This window comes from Cololabis saira, chromosome 8, assembly GCF_033807715.1.
Source record: "Cololabis saira isolate AMF1-May2022 chromosome 8, fColSai1.1, whole genome shotgun sequence".
NCBI lineage: Eukaryota > Metazoa > Chordata > Actinopteri > Beloniformes > Belonidae > Cololabis > Cololabis saira.
This window is the reverse complement of record NC_084594.1, coordinates 20395238-20414596: the sequence shown is the minus strand read 5'-3', so window position 1 is coordinate 20414596 and position 19359 is coordinate 20395238. Positions and strand designations below refer to the sequence as shown.

General features: G+C 41.8%; 1 protein-coding gene across 1 annotated transcript; it reads left to right on the top strand.

Moving 5' to 3' along the window:
• The first annotated feature begins 4610 nt into the window (after nucleotides 1-4610).
• On the top strand, nucleotides 4611-11218 carry wdr77 (WD repeat domain 77). The gene is made up of 10 exons (XM_061728498.1): nucleotides 4611-5001; nucleotides 6534-6719; nucleotides 6799-6940; nucleotides 7225-7274; nucleotides 8258-8328; nucleotides 8914-8971; nucleotides 10292-10363; nucleotides 10470-10578; nucleotides 10662-10730; nucleotides 10816-11218. Exons 1-10 carry the CDS (start codon nucleotides 4893-4895, stop codon nucleotides 10961-10963), a joined length of 1014 nt encoding a protein of 337 aa, XP_061584482.1. The 5' UTR covers nucleotides 4611-4892; the 3' UTR covers nucleotides 10964-11218.
• The last annotated feature ends 8141 nt before the right edge of the window (nucleotides 11219-19359 follow it).

Below are 19359 nucleotides of genomic sequence, written 5' to 3'. Positions count from 1 at the left end.
TTTTATTTATCAAACAGTTACTAAGCAGTGAGTGGCACAAACATAAACATAAAAAGTGTCATTTCAAAACAGAAAGTGCACATTGCATCTCTCTGACTCCCCATCTGCACATCTGCTAAGAACATCTTCTGGTCCCGGTTTTACCTGGTTGACCTGCTCTCGAGCAGGAGGGGCCCTTTTTAGAGCACCTTTATATTAAGACTAATTGTAGGGACTGCAATGTTTCATCCTCTCCTCCTTTACTTTGCATCACTTTCACTTACTTTTAAAAATATGACGTCATATAGTCTTGTTTGACTTTGTTTCGATGATAGTGATTGATTTCATGTGGCCACATTTAAGCAATACTAGGTGATGTTTCTCAGCTGTGGAAGAGAAAGGCTCGGCGGCGCCAACACACAGTCAAAGTTCAGGGGGCCGTTCTCGGGGCAGGGCAGACCGGCGAGACAGCCCGGGGGCCCGTCCCTGGGCCTGGCAGACCGGCCAGACGGGTCAGGGGGCCGTTTCTGGGGACTGAGCGGACAGGTTGGAAGGCTGTGCTCGGGACTGAGCAGACGGAACCCGAGGGGCCGGCTTCGGGGGACTAAGGGTCCGAGGGGGCGGCTTCGGGGGACTAAGGATCCGAGGGTCCGGCTTCGGGGAACAGAGAATCCGAGGGGCCGGCTTCGGGGGACTAAGGATCCGAGGGTCCGGCTTCGGGGGACTAAGAATCCGAGGGGCCGGCTTCGGGGAACTAAGAATCCGAGGGGCCGGCTTCGGGGGACTAAGGATCAGAGGGGCCGGCTTAGGGGGACTAAGGGTCCGAGGGGCCGGCTTCGGGGGACTAAGGATCCGAGGGTCCGGCTTCGGGGGACTAAGGATCCGAGGGGCCGGCTTCGGGGGACTAAGAGTCCGAGGGGCCGGCTTCGGGGGACTAAGAATCCGAGGGGCCGGCTTCGGGGAACTAAGAATCCGAGGGGCCGGCTTCGGGGGACTATGGATCCGAGGGGCCGGCTTCGGGGGACTAAGGATCCGAGGGGCCGGCTTCGGGGGACTAAGGGTCCGAGGGGTCGGCTTCGGGGGACTAAGGGTCCGAGGGGCCGGCTTCGGGGGACTAAGAGTCCGAGGGGCCGGCTTCGGGGGACTAAGAGTCCGAGGGGCCGACTTCGGGGGACTAAGAGTCCGAGGGGCCGGCTTCGGGGGACTAATGGCACTTTTGCACTAGGACTTACTTGGCCCGACTCGGCTCGGCGCGGCTCGTCCCGGCTCCACACGTGTGTTTTTCCACAGCCAGGGGAGAAGTGGGCAGGTTGTGGTGAAGCTGCTGTGACGTACTCGATTGCGCAGCACCTTTGTTCGTGTCGGCGCAGATCAGAAATCAGCTGGAGCCAGGAGCGGCTGAGAAAAAAACAGCCCGTCTACATCGCTTTTTTAATTTTTTCTCGACAGCCACCAGGTTTATGAACATCTGCACCTCAGAGTTGGATCACCAAACAGACGTTTTTGCTGTATAATAAAATCGCTGCGAGCCGCGAGTCGCCTCGCGCTGACTCCCGCTTCCTGATTCAAACGTTTGACGGCCCCGCCCCCCGACCAATCAGTGGCGCGGAGGGTGGTGACCTCAGAAATAGTCCCAGCTCAGCCCGCTATAGAACCTCGCTGAAATGGTTACAGAAAAAGGTATTGGCTTGGAGCGGCTCTACCCGTCTCAGCCCTAATGCAAAAGCGCAAAACGGGTAGAACCGAGCTAAGGTGATACTAGTGCAAAAGTGGCATAAGAGTCCGAGGGGCCGGCTTAGGGGGACTAAGGATCCGAAGGGCCGGCTTCAGGGGACTAATATTTCCCACAACAGGGCGAAGAGCAGGCAGGAATGCAGGACAAGGATCATGCAATAATCCGTTTCAGGTTCCGAAGACAAAGTCGGGGAACCGGAGAACAAGAGACAAGGCAGAGCCCAATGACAGGCAGGATTGGCAATGGGAAATCAAACGCTGGAAGGTCTTACATGGAGATTGCTAAGAGACGATCTGGCAGTGAGTGTTCTTCTCTTCTTCTTCTTGAGGTTTATTGGCGGTTGGCATCCAGTTTTTCCGGTGCATTACCGCCCTCTTCTGGATCATTTTCATGGTCCAGACTACTGAAACTGATTCATACACTCATTCTTTGTTTTACTATATTCTTTCAAATAATTCTGTGTCTCTTAAAAACTCAATTAATGCTTTCACATGTTTTCTATTCTGCATTCCTAACAGACTTTTAATATTAAATTCCTGTTCTCCCAATTCTCTCAATTTATTGTTCATAGTCTCCCTTTCCATCTCATATTTCCTACAACTCAGTAAAACATGCTCTATTGTCTCATCTTCTTGACAATCTTCACATAAACCATTCTGATGTTTCCCTATAATCTTCAAGTTTTTGTTTAGGGCACTATGCCCTAATCTTAGCCTTGTCAATACAATTTCTTCTCTTCTTTTCCCACTACCCACCCTTTTAATTCTAGTGCTCTCTTGAATATTATATAGATGCCTTCCTTTGACCTCGTTGCTCCATTTTTCTTGCCACATTAAATTCACTTTTTCCCAGATCACACTTTTAACTTCAGACTTGCTAATATTCACATTCATTTCCACCACAGTTTTCTGTATTGCCTTCTTGGCCATCTTGTCTGCCATCTCATTTCCCTTAACTGGCAGTGAGTGTGGAGGAGAGTGGAGCTTTTATACTGTCTTGATTGCTAAGGAGCTGCAGCTGGGAGAGCAGGTGAATGGAGTGACTGGCGAGGTGGGTGTGGCTGGCAGATGGGGGGAGCAGGAGAGAGGTGAGTGGAAAAGTACTGAGGGCCGGAGGACCAACCATGACAGAACACCCCCTCAAGGGACAGATCCCAGATGTCCCTAAAAAAGGAAAAAACCAAAAAACCAAACCAGGGTGGGCGGAGGGGCTCCGGAGGAGTGCCCAGGCCAAAACACAGTCAAAGTTCAGGGGACCGTTCTCGGGGCAGGGCAGACCGGCGAGACAGCCCGGGGGCCCGTCCCTGGGGCTGGCAGAACGGCCAGACGGGTCTGCCGGTCTTTTTGTTAATAAACAACTTTCATCTACCCTAAAAACTATGTTACTTCCCCTTTTCATGAGTCGTAACATTTATTTTGAACTTTTATTTATTTACAGAAAGTATGAACCAATAGTATTGTAGGTTTTGTATGAGCAGTTTTACTCTTGTTCCCTGAGCACATAGTACAAAGATGGTACATAGAGGCTTGTGACTGGGAGGAAACACCTCGCTAATCTATGTGATGTTCTGGGTCTGGACTTCAGTGCTAGGTGGAGTTTGTCCATGCCACGTTCAAAAAGTGCTAACAAATGTACGAAGCATCAGGACCCTGGAGGTCGTGGTTCGATGATTGACTTTATAGTCATGTCATTGGATGCGCAGCTATATGTTTTGGACATTTGGATGAAAAGAGGAGATGAGCCGTCATTTCATCATTATGTGGGATTGAGTTGGATCAGATAGGGGGGTGGGCAGATGGGGGAGGATGCAGGATGGACCTCATAGGTCCAAATGTGTAGTGAGCTTTTCTGTGAATATCTGGCAGAAGAACGTGTGAGAAAGATCTTTAAAGGGGACCTATTATGGCATCTAATACCTATTTTAAACAGGCCTTGAATGTCTTAAAAACAAGCTTTTGATTGTTTTTGCTAAATAAATTAGAAATTCAGCCTCTAAACATGTCTTTATCATCCCATTCTCTAACCTCCTTCTCTATGCGGGATTCTGAGTGGGCAGGGAGTTCAGATGGCGGTCCCTGGCTTCCTCTCCCGCTCCGAGTGGGGGGGGGTTGGCTAGGCGGGACGGTCCCTGGCCTGAGTCAGGCGATAGGGGTATGTGGCAGGGTGGAGATAATGTAATGTCAGAATCATGTTTATTTGGCCAAGTCAGGTCAAAGGGAATTTGACTTGGTTATTTTCGCTCACTGTACAGTAAATAGACAAATGACAGCTCTTATTAACATATATACAATTTATTTTAAAGTGAAATGTGCAGCAGTATGAGGTAGACATGGTTATTGTAAGTGCTTATTATTATTTTACCTCTTTTCTTATCATTTTATTTCATTTATTTGTTATTTAAGCATACTCTTAAATCAGCAACTTGTGCTTTTTATTATTTTACCTTCTTTTCTCATAATTTTATTTCATTTTATTTGTTATTTAATATATAATTATGTCTTGCTGCTTTTAATGTCGATGTAAAGCACTGTATTGTTACAGCATATGATTGTGGTTATTATTATTATCATTATTATTATTATTATTATTATTATTATTATTATTATTATTATTATTATTATTATTATTATTGCACAGTGATTGATTACTCTGAGACTCTATGAATGTTGAGAGTTCATCAGAGCAACAGCTGTTAATGTGTGGAAAAACTAAGTAAAACTATTTTTTGTATGATATCACTCAAATTGTGGGATAATTTTTGTAGCAGGTGTATTTCACCTCAGTGAGATAAATGAGATCTAAACGAATCTTTTCCCATCTGGGGACATCCAAATAGTTCTTCTTTAAGTCCACGGGGGGGCAGTATACCGTCATAAGAAAGGGACAGACCATCGAAGAAGATTCCAGGACAGGAAGTTTTGTCTACCTTCTCCATGTGTCCCTGTAGTCCACTCGTTCATTCATTTAAAACACGGAGCCTTTACATTGTTACTTTTTCTTTGCTTTGTCAAACAGGAATAGCATTGCGCCTTTAAAATACAATATCGTATAATATATATCAGATAAAGCAAAGGCAACAGCGGTTGTATTGTCGTGTCGGCGGTGCTAGCAAACGTAGAAGGAACGTTCAAGTCTACTTGGGAATCTCAAGAGTAAACATTTGAAGAGTGACTTTTGGATGGAAAGTGCGGGTGACAGCAACATGGTCAAGGAAAACCGGTGGAACATCCCCCCTAGTGCTCCTGCCTGCATGGAGAAGCATCTCTGCGCGGCTCAGTACAGATCAGGTCAGAAAACAGCAGATTTTACCAGGAGAAACACGTGGAGCCGCTGGTTTGTTGTTTAAGGTTTGCCAACTCCATGAAAAACGGCATCGTCCTGTATTTATAAACTAAAGTAGCATCCCGTATTGAGCTGAAAAGGGACGCACTTTGTCCCGTATTACTGTGAGAGTCAGAAAATAGTCATACAATGCCAATGGAAAATGGCATTGAGCTGTTGAGTTCATGAGTTATTTTTTTCTGTTTTACTACAACTGTAGCTACAGTCATGGCCTTTGAGGCACAAATATGTTTACAAGTTTTCTACAGACTTTCTGTTTGCACTTTTGTTATTGTACTAAAAATGTGCACCATTACAGAATGGATGTTCTGCTTTCTTTTATATTATTTTATATTAATTTATACAATTTTTAAGTTAAGCAGGACAGGTTTGTGTTTTAAGAAAGATACTTTTTATTCAGTTCATTTTGTTATTTTGTATTAAACTTAATTGCTGGATAATAATTTGTTTTCCATGTGTTCATGGCATTCAAAAATATGCATCAGTCAAATAGTTAAAAAATCCTTTCACTCACAAAAAAAGGGGCAAAAAAAATTCACCACGCCAGGAAGGATGAAGGCAATCGGGTTGTCCGGCCCTGCCGATGAGGTGTCCCTTACAGAGGTGTCAAAAGTATTCACATTCATTACTCGGGTAGAAGTATAGATGCTAGAGTTTAAAAATACTCCTGTTGAAGTATCAACTCAAGTTTTTTACTCAAGTAAAAGTATAAAAGTACTGGTTTCAAAACTACTTAAAGTGTAAAAGTAATGTAAGGGCGAAAAAAGCCTTTAAGGACAAAAGCCATTGCAAATGAATGCATCTTAGTATAATGCAAATATATTAAAGAACCATATATGTGTACTATTGAGCATTAACATGTGTTTCAGAGAGCAGCAGATATGATGACTATTTGCCTATAAGTATTGTAATGGTGCAAAAAGTCAAACTTCAGAGGCATGTTATCATTTATCCTAACCTTTATGGAATGTACATCCAAGTTTAGTTGCAGGAATCTGAGGGAACGGATGTAAGAACAAAACTGGACAAGAACATCTGAGCCACAACCACAACCAAATTCACTCTATCTGGATGGAGCAATTTAACTGGATAGTTTTTTTTTTTAAAGGCCGAAATGAAATAGAGTAACGAGGCTGTTTTTAAAATATAAGGAGTAAAAAGTACAGATAATTGCGTGAAAATGTAAGGAGTAAAAGTAAAAGTCGTCTGTAAAATAATTACTCCAGTGAAGTATAGATAACCAAAATTTCTACTTAAGTAAGGTAACAAAGTATTTGTACTTTGTTACTTGACACGTCTGGTCCCTTATATATTTTTCAGGGAGTCGGCAACCCAAGTTGTTAACGATTGTACTTGCTTCATCTCTGATATTCACAGGCCTACTAGTAATTTTGACATCTTAATTGTCATCTTTCACATGATTTGTGGGCAATCTAACAAGGGTTTTCAGTGTAGGTTCTCATGACTGTCTTCACAGATGGCACCCTGCTGCTTGGGGCCTCCAGCCTCTCTGGCAGGAGCTGGCAGGGATCTCTGTGGATCTACAGTGACCCTGCGCAGGCCCCCAATGAAGGTTTCTGCAAAGCTGGTGTTCAGACTGAAGCTAGTATCACTGACGTCAAGTGGGTGGGTGAAAAAGGAATCATTGTCACATCAGATTCAGGTGAGGTGCAGTTTCATAGAAGATAAGTGAAGTTCAAGGTTTGAGGCTGGAATGAGGCTTGACCGGTTTTATCATGCAGGTGCCCTGGAGCTCTGGGAATTGGCAGAGGACGAGCGCCTGCTGATGAATCGCTTCACCAAACATGACCATGACCACATTGTGACCACAGTGAGCCCCATCGTAGGAGCAAGCAGTGCTGTTACTGGCAGCATGGACTGCCGGTTAGACTCTTATACACATACAAATGGAAGACAAATTAGAAATACAGATAAGCATCAGGTCAAATATGTCCAGTCAGTGATGTTTTTTGTATTATGAGTGGGAAATGTAACTTATTCTAGAAGATCGTAGCTATAGCAATAAAACACCACAAAAGCAGGAATCAGCCTCCTCACATGTGTTTAGAAGTCCAGGATTTTCTTTGAATTTGACATTTGTATCGACTTCTGAGAGGCCCAATTAATGGCTTTCTAATAACAGTACACTCTTTTTTTTTTTATTACAGAATTAAAATCTGGGATCTCAGTCAGGAAACAGTTGTCACCACCTACGATGGTAAGAAAACATCTAAACATTCTTTTCAATTAACATGAAGGTAATAAAAGCAATTCAGCAGCACCTTTTATTATCTTATTTATTACTATTATTATTGAATGAAAATATTTTTTCCTTGAAGTGTCACTAAGACACTTCCTGTGGTTTTTGCTGATAGTAGGGACGGGAGACTGCGATAGCTAGATGTCACCATCTGAAATTAATCAAAAATTCCTTCAAATGGGGACTTTTAGGTTTGAATTTGTAAAAGATACTCTTTTACAAAGCATGAGTGCAAGTTGTTGCCTGCTTCTAAATCATAACAAGCCAGTTTACTTGGAATTTGTCTAAAATGTAATTTCCATTCACATTGGATTTTTCTGTTTATCAAAGATTTTCATTTTTCCTGTTCACTATTTCAGGAATATCTCAATATACGGTAATGTCAATTCACTTATGGCTGTTGGTGCCCCCTTTAATTATTTGGAAAATACTTTTTCTGTAAGAAGTGAAATATTTAACTTTGTAACCAGCCTTGCCATTTGTCACAGTTGAGGAGGGTTGGGAATTGATGAGATTTTTATGATTCCAATTCCATTTTCGATTCTGCTCACCGATTCGGTTCTTTATCGATTCTCATTTGGAAAAAAAAGTCAAATCCGGTTAAACTGCATTTTGCTAATCTGCAACCCTAACCCTTCAGTGAAATATCCACTTGGCAAGTATTGCAAGTTGCCCTGTTGGCATCTTTTTTTTTTTTTTTACTGCAATGTAACCAGAAACCAGCGGTTGTATCCCTTGGGCGCCATGTTTACTATTGACTGCTGGCTTACGCCGATTGCTTAGCATTTGTGCCCACAGGAATCAAAAAATCTTTTTCAAAATTTGCAAATAATTCCAAGGAATTGAAACACTGGGGACCGGTTCTCAATTCCCATCCCTACAGTCGAGCATAAAAAACTATAAATGACATATAAACTTCTTCCCTTATTGTGTTCCTACAGTTCACACACAGCCTGTCAGTTGTGTCGCCTGCAGTCCTACAGATGAGTCTCTCTTCATTTCCTGTGGCCAGGTAGGAATCTGATTATTCTGTACTCTTTTAAGAAAATGTTATTTCCCCCAGTTGGATTTGAGGTTAAATCTGAGTATTTTCTGCATGTATTAATCTATTTGTCTACATTTGCAGCTTATTTTGCTTCTTAATGTGTACTTATTTCAGTAATTAACTTTTTGGAGAGCTTCATGTTTGATTGTATGACATAAATGTAACACAAGTATCGCACTATAAATAAAGCCCTGTAAAGAGTTGTAATGGTGCAGGAAAGACCACCAGACTTGCCTGGACAGATGTCCATATAAACTTGTAAAGATGGTTAAAACGTGTGTGTGTATAGATTAGATTTTATAGCTTAGTTATCAGATAAATGCACAAAACAATTTATCCAAGACAACAATTCAAAGTAATGTAAATGATGAGTTTTTCAGGAGAAATAACAAAATGGGATTCTGCTACAAGAAACTTCCTCAATCAAATTGTGGGAAAGATGCATAAATAAATGATGGGATGGTTAAAACCATACTTCTTTCAGGGATACTTTTGGTCTAAAACTAGATTCTTAATATTAACTTGTGTCTAATGCTATTTCCTGTCTTTCAGGATGGCCGTGTCTTAATGTGGGACAGGAGGAAGCCAAATAAACCTGCTTCAAGACTGGGTGAGCCACCTGTTGATCCAGTATATGCATCTATGACAGAGTCGCTAAGTCCATCCACACCTGGGTTCAGGTGCACAGACATGTCGCTTCAGTCTGTTATCGGTTGATTTAACTGTCAAGGAAAATGAAAATGAATTCACATTAAAATTGTGATTCTGAATCGATCCAAATTTTCAAGAAACGATTTTTAAATTACACTAATTCCACCACTCGCTCTCGTTACAGCATCGCACTGCACTCTTCAGAGTACGTACAGCGAGTTAGCAAGTTAACCGCGTCCAGTGTTGCCAACTTAGCGCCTTTGTTGCAATGTTGAGTACGTTTTCAGGCATTGGAAAGTTTGGAAATGTAGTTAAATGATAAGGCACTTGGCTTAAGCCCTAGCAGTTTTTTTTTTTAACAATATTTTTTCCAACTTTATCTTCATCTATTTTTTAACCTTGTAAGACATTTTGGATTAAATGATAAATCTTGTTTAAAAATAGCTTTTACTCAAGTTGTCTTTTCAAGTGTAGAACTACATAATCATAAGCAAATGACAAAAGTACCGCGCCACGGAAATGGCACGGTACAAGCTGCAGTCACAGCCCATGGATCATGTCACAGCCTTACAACCAGATTACAACTTATGTTTTTATTTTATTGTATTTATTTTATATTAATTTTGATGCGTCAATCTTAAACCTGCGGTCCGACCTGCATACTATTTTTTACACCCAGATCCGAACCCGGAATTTTTTATTTTTTTAAAAACCACCCGCAAATCAGCTGTTTTTGCGGGTACCGTCGGGTACCTGACCCCGTGCAGGACTCTGGGTGACAGCAGCAGCAGGAGGTAACAGGTAGGGCCTTTATTTGCAAGATGAGTAACTCAGCTTCAGAGCCGAGGAACACATAAACCAGCGTATGTCCGGAACCACAAAGGATGGTCTGTTGTTTGGACAAGTAGCCACAAAAATGACAAACGGGAGCTTTCCAAGAATCGAGTCATAGATAACACTTCCCGACTCGCCTTCCCTCCCTTCAACTCGCCTTCGGGCCTGAGCTGACACCGAACACGCCTTGCGTTTATATTACCAACATGCGTTCATCATCCAGCGACATTAGCGGGATCCACTCTAAAAATGCCCACTGATAGATTCAGACTCCTAGTATTGATAGAATAGGCTGTAAGTGGTTTAGTAACTACACTCGTTGTTCTGTGTACCAACACTCTTACTTTGATGAGCCAAGAAAGTGATGTGATATGTTGTAATATTGAATCACACTTCTAAATGCAACAATGATGCATCTTCAGTGTCCTCTTTGTGTTTCTCTCAGATGTCAAATCCCCCAGCTGTGCTCCCACCACTGCAGCGTGGCACTCTCACCACAGAAGCACCATTGCTTTTGGTACGTCCTTCCATCCGCTCATAGATTGTCAGATATTCGGTGTGGAGTCCCCACAGGTTTTTTTTTCCCTTTTCTTTTCTTGTCTAACTTGCTCATTGCGTGTCAGGTGACGAGTTGGGCCGAGTGACCGTGAAAGATTTCCTGGGAACCGAGCCCGCCCAGGTGGCAAAGGTCCATAGCCGCAGAGTCAATGGACTTGCCTTCTCTACAAATAGGTCAATATTCATCATGTCAACATCTCACATTGGTTTTTTCTTTTTCTTAAACAAAAAAATCTAACTTCTCATGTCCATCCTAGTGCCCCCTTGCTAGCCTCCGTCAGTGACGACTGCTCTGTCTCTGTTATGAACTCAGACCTGAAAGAAATGTAAGTCTTCACACTGCATGCTGAATAAATATAACTAGTTTTTCTGCACCTTAACATGCACTGACTGCACCTTCTTCTTTTGTAGACTCAGAGACCGGCAACATCAGGACTTTGTCACGGGCGTTTGCTGGCTTCAGGGTGGCTCCACCACCCTCACCACTGTTGGCTGGGACCATCTCGTGCTTCACCACACGGTGGCTCCAGCTGCGGGACACGCCAGCCCCTCCTCCTAGATTTAACATGGTCCCCTTTGAAAAGGGCCTCTCAAGACAACTACTCACGCCGGGTGTTCACGTGTATCTGGAGAGCTAATGTAACATGTTTGTGAGCAAAAGTGGATTCCAGTTTCTCATCATTATCCAGCACTTTAGATACTTGGACGTCTCTGTGTCATATTGGCGTATTACTCGTCACAAACTCTGTTATACTGTAAAACATTTGCATGTTAGGAAGTCTGCTTGTAATGGATCATTTTACATTAAAGATGTCTTAATGCTTTCAGAGTTTGTCATTTCTTTGTGGGACTTTCATATTGCAACAGCTGCAAGATGATATGAATAACAGTTGTTTTACATTTATGTTGTCATGGACACATACACAACAGAGATAAACTGCTGGGTGAAACGAGGTGGATTAGGGTGTCTCCACTATTTCTGCCAGAGATTTGTGGAGGAATGAATCAGGTCCTGGATCCACATCACATACCCAGAAAAGTGGTTTATGTCCCCTGAGAACTCAAAATGATGCTTTGAAATTGAATATTTATTCTAAGTGCTTGAGCAGAAAGCAGCTGAGTCATAATTCTGCAACCAATGATAAAAGCAAGTCCAATTACCGTACTTTTCTTGTTAATCTGAAAGCATTAAGGCTACACCGCAGGGTTCACACCCCAGCTCTACCAGGGATGCAGAAGTATAAATCAGGTGTTAGTGTCCTGGATGAACACCAAGAGTCTTCTATAATTTTAGGTACAGTTTATGCTTTTACGTGCCAAAATACAGATGCACATGTTCATATGTGACAAGTGTGCATATTACGTGGAACAATGGGCCTGGATCACCGTTGCACTTAGACAGTTAAAGATGCTGAGTTTGATCTTATCACTTTTTTATGGCAGATGCTGAAATAACCTTCGAATAACAAGTTTACCTTTGAAAATAGTTGTGTGCAGCCTGCCGTTTTATTGTGCCATGTTTGATGATGTATAAAATCACTCCTTTATTGCTTTAGTTAGCGATTGACAGGTTTCTGTTTTCTGAGTCTGAGCCACAGTTTAAGTCATTTATTAACAGTTACATTTCATTAATTTGTTTGATTCTGTAGGCAGCTTTTTACAAATGGGCATTATATAAATTATATTAAGTTTGTATTGAACAAGGCTATAATGGGATTGAAATAATTTGTGATTTGGAATAAATTTGATTAGATTGTTTTAATAAAAAGATAAGAAGTTAACTTGTCTCTAAAATTTATCAGCATTTTATTTTCGTTTTTAATTGTTAATACATGTATAACTAACTTATTTGAATTAAAAAGGGTTCAATGTGTAGATTGCCTTGGATATTAAATTACTGGAGGAAAATGTTAGGTTTAAACACAGCATTACATAAATTCATAATGAGAAAAGACACAGAGACTACTTTGGAATGGGTTTTAGCGAACTCCTGCAGAAGGGGGGAGAGCAGAGGAGTGCAGAGCAACGTAGCCCTCATTGAGAACTCCTGAGCTTCCCCAAAGATCCTCCCTCTAGAAGATGCTTTTATTAAGAAACTTTGACAGGAATTGATCATATGAGGACAATGCCTAGTAAACAGTAGACAGTAGACATTGGGTAGTGGACAATGGGTGGAAGTGATAACGTATGATTGAGTCCTGACATTACAGTGGTGACCTGTCACAGGACAGTTCAAAACCTAGTAGGTCAGGAAGTGGCTGATGTGGCTTCTGTTAGCCACTCATGTGAGTTTCACAATGACAAAACAAGTTCAAAGGTTGATTTTACCTCACATTTCCCTACTCTTGTCAATTTGAAACTTCAACTAAAATTCGTCCATTAGGCTTAGAATAATAGCCTCATAAACATTTAAGGTCAAACATTTGAGAAATAGCTAGGGCTTATCGCGTAATTATATGTCAAGGGAGAGGCGAAAACCCGATTATATGGGGCAAAATTCCTCTCCGACCCTCCTAGTGAGCAATCACTCTGGCCAAGACACATAAAAGCTTAAAACATTTCACAGTAAACAAAATGAAACAATCTATACTCCAGTGTTATCATAAACAGGTTGTCCTCAGTTAGAGTTCGATGGAGTTGTCGGCAATACTGGACTAACTTCCTTAGTCCAGTGGATGGTTGGATGGTTCTTTGGATCATTGCACTTAGACACAGAACAGTACAATGACAGTAATAATCGAAATCATAATTTTAGCCATTATGTCAGTCCAGGGGCCGGAAGTCAGCCTGGACCCAAAAGTGGTCTCCTACTGAGCGTCTGTCTTCTGACACAACTTTGGCTAACTGACATAATTCGGCTATAGCTTTGGTAACATTAGCTTCAGCACCAGTTTATGAACGTACATCAGTGTAATCATATTACAACACAGCAATGCAAGTAAAGAGTTTAAGGAACAATTCCTAACATGTCAGCATGAGTCATTAGTGGAAAAGTTTCTTTCATCTCTCGGACTCCTCTCAAGTCTGTTGTCGCATGTCAGTTTGGGCTAGTCATCTTCAGGCTAGCTTTCACTGCAACTGGTGGACGCATGTAGATCGTTCAGCCATCTTTACTGCTGTCGGTGTCCTGATCTAGACCACAAAGGGGCCATCCTGACGGGGTGATGACCATGTTTTTTCGTCTCACCAATCAGGATCTGGATCTGGTTTCAGCAGTTCCTGCTTAGAAGAGAGAGAGAGAGAGAGAGCAGAAACCAGCAGCCCACAAGAACTTTTGAACATTCTCATGTACATTCCGACTAATGGCCGTCATTCAGGCCATGGCTTTCCTGAGCCTTAATTTAACAGGCCATTAGTTCACTCCAAGAACGAAATCCATATGAACAACTTCAAATGGATAGGTCCTTTCACGACACTGACCTCTCTTAGGCCTCATATTGCTTTGCATATTGTATCTGCAACATGTCGGAAAGACCCTACAAAAATTTTTTAAAGGGTATTTAGTATTTAATTCTTTGTGTACTATACTATTCATCCCTCCTGTTTGAGCTATGGGAAAAACTTCCCATGGCTCAATGTATCCACCAGGGGGAACAGGTTTTCGTGTCACCTAGAATTTGAGTTGTATTGTCAACAGAGGTGGGGGTCTCGTTGTCATCGCTGCCGAGTCCTGACTTCTTCCCAGATAAGTAAGTGGTTTTCCCACATCTTGACCTTTGCACCCTGGCAAGTCTGACTTAATGATTCTCTAGGGTCGGATATCTATGTCCCTCAGAGATCCCCCAGATCCCCCCTCCCATCACCTTAGATTTAGAAGGGGGCAAAACCTGTTAAATTCTGTCTCCTATCTCAAGGACCACAGAACTCTCCTATTTCAAAATGTTCTCATTGCAATCCAAGTGGGTTATGGTTTAATGAAAGTAACACCACACAAAAACTCAGTCAGTGCAGCAACTCTCCTGCAACGTAAAAAGTAGTCTTCAGTGAACTTATATATATATATATAAACAATAAGTCATTGTCACAAAACGTTGGACTGAAAGGAAGCATTCTATCAAATAATGCCTTCTCAACTGTTGTTGAGCTCTATTGTAGCACGCCCAAAAGGAATACCAGAAAATTGTCTCCAGATTAATCATATAGTCTTCAGGAGATACTTAATCTTCTGTTTGCATGCTGTAATGCAAATGCATGCTTTTCTATGAAGACTTATAGAAGTCTTAAGAAAATTGTGGGATAAATTCCGATGTGTAAACTAAGCAGACAAAAACCCACTGAACTTTAAACACAAACCTCAGATCATCTGCATGTGGGTTTTGTGTATTAGTGCATATGTGGAAATTACTTCTCCTCAAACTACACTAAGCAAACTCAATTGGTGCATTTCAGATGAACTCCAAACCTAAATGGTAGCAACACTGATCACAAATGTACACATTTTCAGTGTGAATAGGCTAGTATGCACTCAGAGTTCTTCTTTTCTAAAAAGATTGTTCAACGGGTTTGTTTCTTCTCCACACACTCCTTTCCGTGTAAAATGTCACTGACTGACATGCAAATGACAATAGACTCATGAACACGCCTCACTCCACTGTATCCAAAACACAGCGGCGCCCATTTTATGGGACAAACTAGGGCTGAAACGATTCATCGAATAATTCGAGTAATTCGATTACAAAAAATGATCGAGGAATTTTCTCTGCCTCGGGGAATCGTTTAATTTCACCATCTCAAAGCCTCGTATTAGATGGCACTGATGCACCAGACTGATACCGAGGGCCTTCACCATCAGCCGAACCTGACAATTTACCCTCTTGAATTAAGCTTAGCTTTCTATGCTGCAATTCCAACTTATCCCTCTCAGTCTTTTGCCTCATCTCTTCCAAAGCCAGTTCTAGCTGCCATTCATGTTTTTGCCTTAACAACAAAAGTTCCTTTTGTTGCTCAAAACTCAAAACAGTATCTGCAGAAACTGAAGAACGAGTCCCCACACCAGGTTTAAGAATTCCTTTCTCCAACAAACCTGCCTTCACACTGACTTTAACAGACTCCTTTAATTTTCTATCTGCTACTTCAAGCTCATACTTCTCAGCAATTAGCAGCAACTGGTCCTTAGTACACTGATCTAATTGTGCTGCTGATGGCGAATCATCAAATTCATCCACTACAGATGCCATGCTACACTATCTACACAAAGTAACAAAGAAAAAATAAATAAATCAATACTTTAAGTGTTGGAACCACAAACAAAGCCTGGGGGAAAAAATAAACAAGGAAAAAAGGTAAACCCAAAAGTAAAGAACCAAAAGGAGATGGAGATCCCGGCCAAAAAGAACAAAAGAGGGGTAAGCACAGGGCCAGCCCGCAATGGGCCGTCGGACCATGCACTTTCCCCACTAAAGAAAAACCAGGTAAATCTATAACCTTAAACAAAACCGATAACAGGACTACCGGCAATCTCCAACTCAAACTAAAATAAGAAAACTCTGCCAATATGGACAGAGGAAAACACACCTTCCCCAAGACCAGTCTCAAAGTTCCAACCCTCACCTTATTTATTGCAACCAAAGCATTACAAACCACAAAAACAAAACTTAAGGACAAATGCTCTCCTACTCCCAAACTCCACTGACCAAAACCTCCTTCAAAATTGAAAATCAGGGAGAGAAGAATCACATGTGGAACTCCGAACACTGGCACCTAACTAATTGGCTTCAACAGGTGCTACCAATAAGATAAGATAAGATAAGATAAACCTTTAAATAACTTCAAATACAACTACGGCCAAACTAAAATTCCTAACAGGAACACAAACCATATGCCAGCATCAAAAATCAATAGTCAGACCAAAGGGCGAGCCACCATTTTGTCACACACCGGGCTAGTTAGTGACAAAGAGGGAGTCCACACATGAGTCACCAAATTCAAAAATGTAATTTATTAAAGTAAAAATTAAATCAAAACAAACCAAAAGTATATGTAGGTTTAAATGTAGAGTGTCAGTCATGTATGCTGTGTGTGGGTGAATGAAGTATGCTGAGTGCAAGTATTGTGCAGGAGGAAAGAATACTTAGTTCCCCATTGGCAGGTGGAAACCCAGAACCAGCCCCTAAATACCCTGGCTCCCACACACACACACACACACACACACACACACAAGTGAGGCCAATTGGGCTGACGACCTGCCACAACTTCCATCCAGGAAGCAGAATGACCAATCAGGAGGGAGAGGGGCAGGCCGTCACACGCCCCGACTACATTTAATGCAACACAACATGCTGACGCTGCGTAGGGGGGAGAGCTTAAAGGGGGAAGAAAGAGGCGGCAGGCATGTTTGACTTCCATAACATGCCATGCTCAGGCAGTCTGCAATGGCCCCGACGGGAGACACATGCAGCTCAGCGCTCAACTTTCATTCTTAATCCACGCTATATTCTTCTGGTCTCTTCTCCCATGTTCCCCCTCTAAAGCCAAAATCATTGTCCCGCATTAAATCGACCCAGAGCCTACGCCGCAGCCTACGCCGCTCTCTGGCGAGGGCAGAGAGCGCCGGTCGGGCTGGCGGTGCTGCGCTGCCATGCAGGCTCTTTTGCCACGGCTACGCAGCGACGCGCCCCATTCTACGTTGTTGTAACGTGGAACCATAAATCAGCCCTTACCCGGTACATAAACCTCTGTTCCCGCTACAGTTTTAATTAAAAGAAAAGGCAGAAAATGTCAGACAAATAAAAACGTAATAAAGCTAAACTGGGTAGTTTTCAATTTTAGCTCTGTAATCATTCATGGATAAAACAATTAGCGCTGGTGCCTAATGTGCTCCAATACAGCAGGTCTCATAATTTTATTTTGAACACTGCCAATACTCTCACTTAAAACTTAACTAGAACATAAAATTAGCTTGACACAAATGAAAGTTCAATTGAAACACGTGGAAAAAAAACCTTTTAAGTTATGTGTGACACCAGGTGCAATGGCATTTCTAGGTTAGAAACAAGGATCTTCAACATCAACAAGGTCTTCAAATGCACAGCCATGAACCCACTGTACCACATAACTTAGTCTTAGTGATGTCAACTAACATCTAACATCTTATGTATATTTAGAATTTTTCTTTAACTAAACAAAAATATGTTTTATCCGATTACTCGATTAATCAATGGAATTTTCAGTAGAATACTTGATTACTAAAATATTCGATAGCTGCAGCCCTAGACGAAAACACATCCTGATGAAGCTTTGAATCATCAGTATGTGACTTCAAGACAGACAAAGTAAAGACAAATTATTGATTTGTTTCACACTCATGTCAGTCAGCCCAAGCATGCACAGCTCATACTCAAATATGGCACCTTTCCATACGATTAAAACATACAAAGACCAAAAACAGTATTACAAAAGTAATCTACAATCATTCAACAGTGAATTAACCCCATTTGACAATTCTACATCACTACACCTTCATTCAGGGCTTAGAATGATAGAAAACTATATTACTCAATTTCTCTGCCTCCTCAAGAGGGGAGTTTCTCACTTGAAACACTAAACAAAACACCCTCTGAAGCTCTTGTGTTTTCCAGCAGACAAAAAGTCTCCTTTTGCAGACACAGATCCAAATACAGTTATTTGTAGCATTTTAACAAAAACTTCCCCATAGAAAATTTAACACTCACCAGTTCTCCAAATGAGAAGACACCTCCTTCTGGATCCACCAAGCCTCATCCCATGCAGCTTCTCGTAGCACTTCTTACACAAACAATCTGATCTGCAGCTGATTACACACAGACACTGACCTTTGGCCTTCTGCAGCCTTTTGCAGCAGGCTCTCTCATCAACTTCCCGATTTCCCATCAAATCACATTTCTTATACCATTCTTTTTCACAACTTTCATAATTTTATTCTTTTTCTCTTGCTTGCATTTTGAACATTTTGATCAGTTTTTGCTTTTAGCCTTAAATTAATTGATTTTCAATCTTTTAAAGTTCCTGTATATTGTTTCGCACAATATTTTGTCACAAGCTTTAATTTCCTAGTTTTTAAGGACGTCTCCCGTAAACTAAGCATTTTTTAGAAATTATTTTAGGCATAAGTTTCAGTTTAACCACACATCTACTATTTTAGCCAGCTATTTTTCTTAACTTTAAGTTTCTTTTAGCTCATAAGTTTCCCTTTTTGACAGTTTAGCACTGATCTTTTCAGTGAACAATTGAAACTTGACTTCACAATTTTAGAAACCACAACATTGTCCATAAACAGTTTCAGTCATGAACATTAAACAAGAACATTAGACAAAACACACATTGGCCAAAACAAACATACACAAAAAACCTAAAACCCCATTCCAAATAGAAACCTCCTCTCGTTGGGTCCCCAGACCCGTGGGTGTTGGTGAAGTCCATGACTTCTCCACAGTGGTCCAAGACCACAGGCTAACCCCTTTAGCCCCATAACCCCATCTATTAAAGTAACACATTTAAATACCCCAGGTATTTATCGAGAGGAGCATTTCTTACCCAGTCTCAGTGCCCCTCCCTGGCTCGAGGAACCCCGTCACCGGGCATCGTCCTGACGCCTCAGATGTAGAGGTCCCGGGTTTCGGCACCAAAAATGTTAGGTTTAAACACAGCATTACATAAATTCATAATGAGAAAAGACACAGAGACTACTTTGGAATGGGTTTTAGCGAACTCCTGCAGAAGGGGGGAGAGCAGAGGAGTGCAGAGCAACGTAGCCCTCATTGAGAACTCCTGAGCTTCCCCAAAGATCCTCCCTCTAGAAGATGCTTTTATTAAGAAACTTTGACAGGAATTGATCATATGAGGACAATGCCTAGTAAACAGTAGACAGTAGACATTGGGTAGTGGACAATGGGTGGAAGTGATAACGTATGATTGAGTCCTGACATTACAGTGGTGACCTGTCACAGGACAGTTCAAAACCTAGTAGGTCAGGAAGTG

Excerpts from the sequence above, each read along its gene's own strand:
- wdr77 (XM_061728498.1), top strand. The coding sequence starts at position 4,893 with ATGGAAAGTGCGGGTGACAGCAACATGGTCAAGGAAAACCGGTGGAAC. Across the intron at positions 5,002-6,533 it reads CGCGGCTCAGTACAGATCAG|ATGGCACCCTGCTGCTTGGG; the intron begins GTCAGAAAACAG and ends CTGTCTTCACAG. Across the intron at positions 8,329-8,913 it reads TCTTCATTTCCTGTGGCCAG|GATGGCCGTGTCTTAATGTG; the intron begins GTAGGAATCTGA and ends CCTGTCTTTCAG.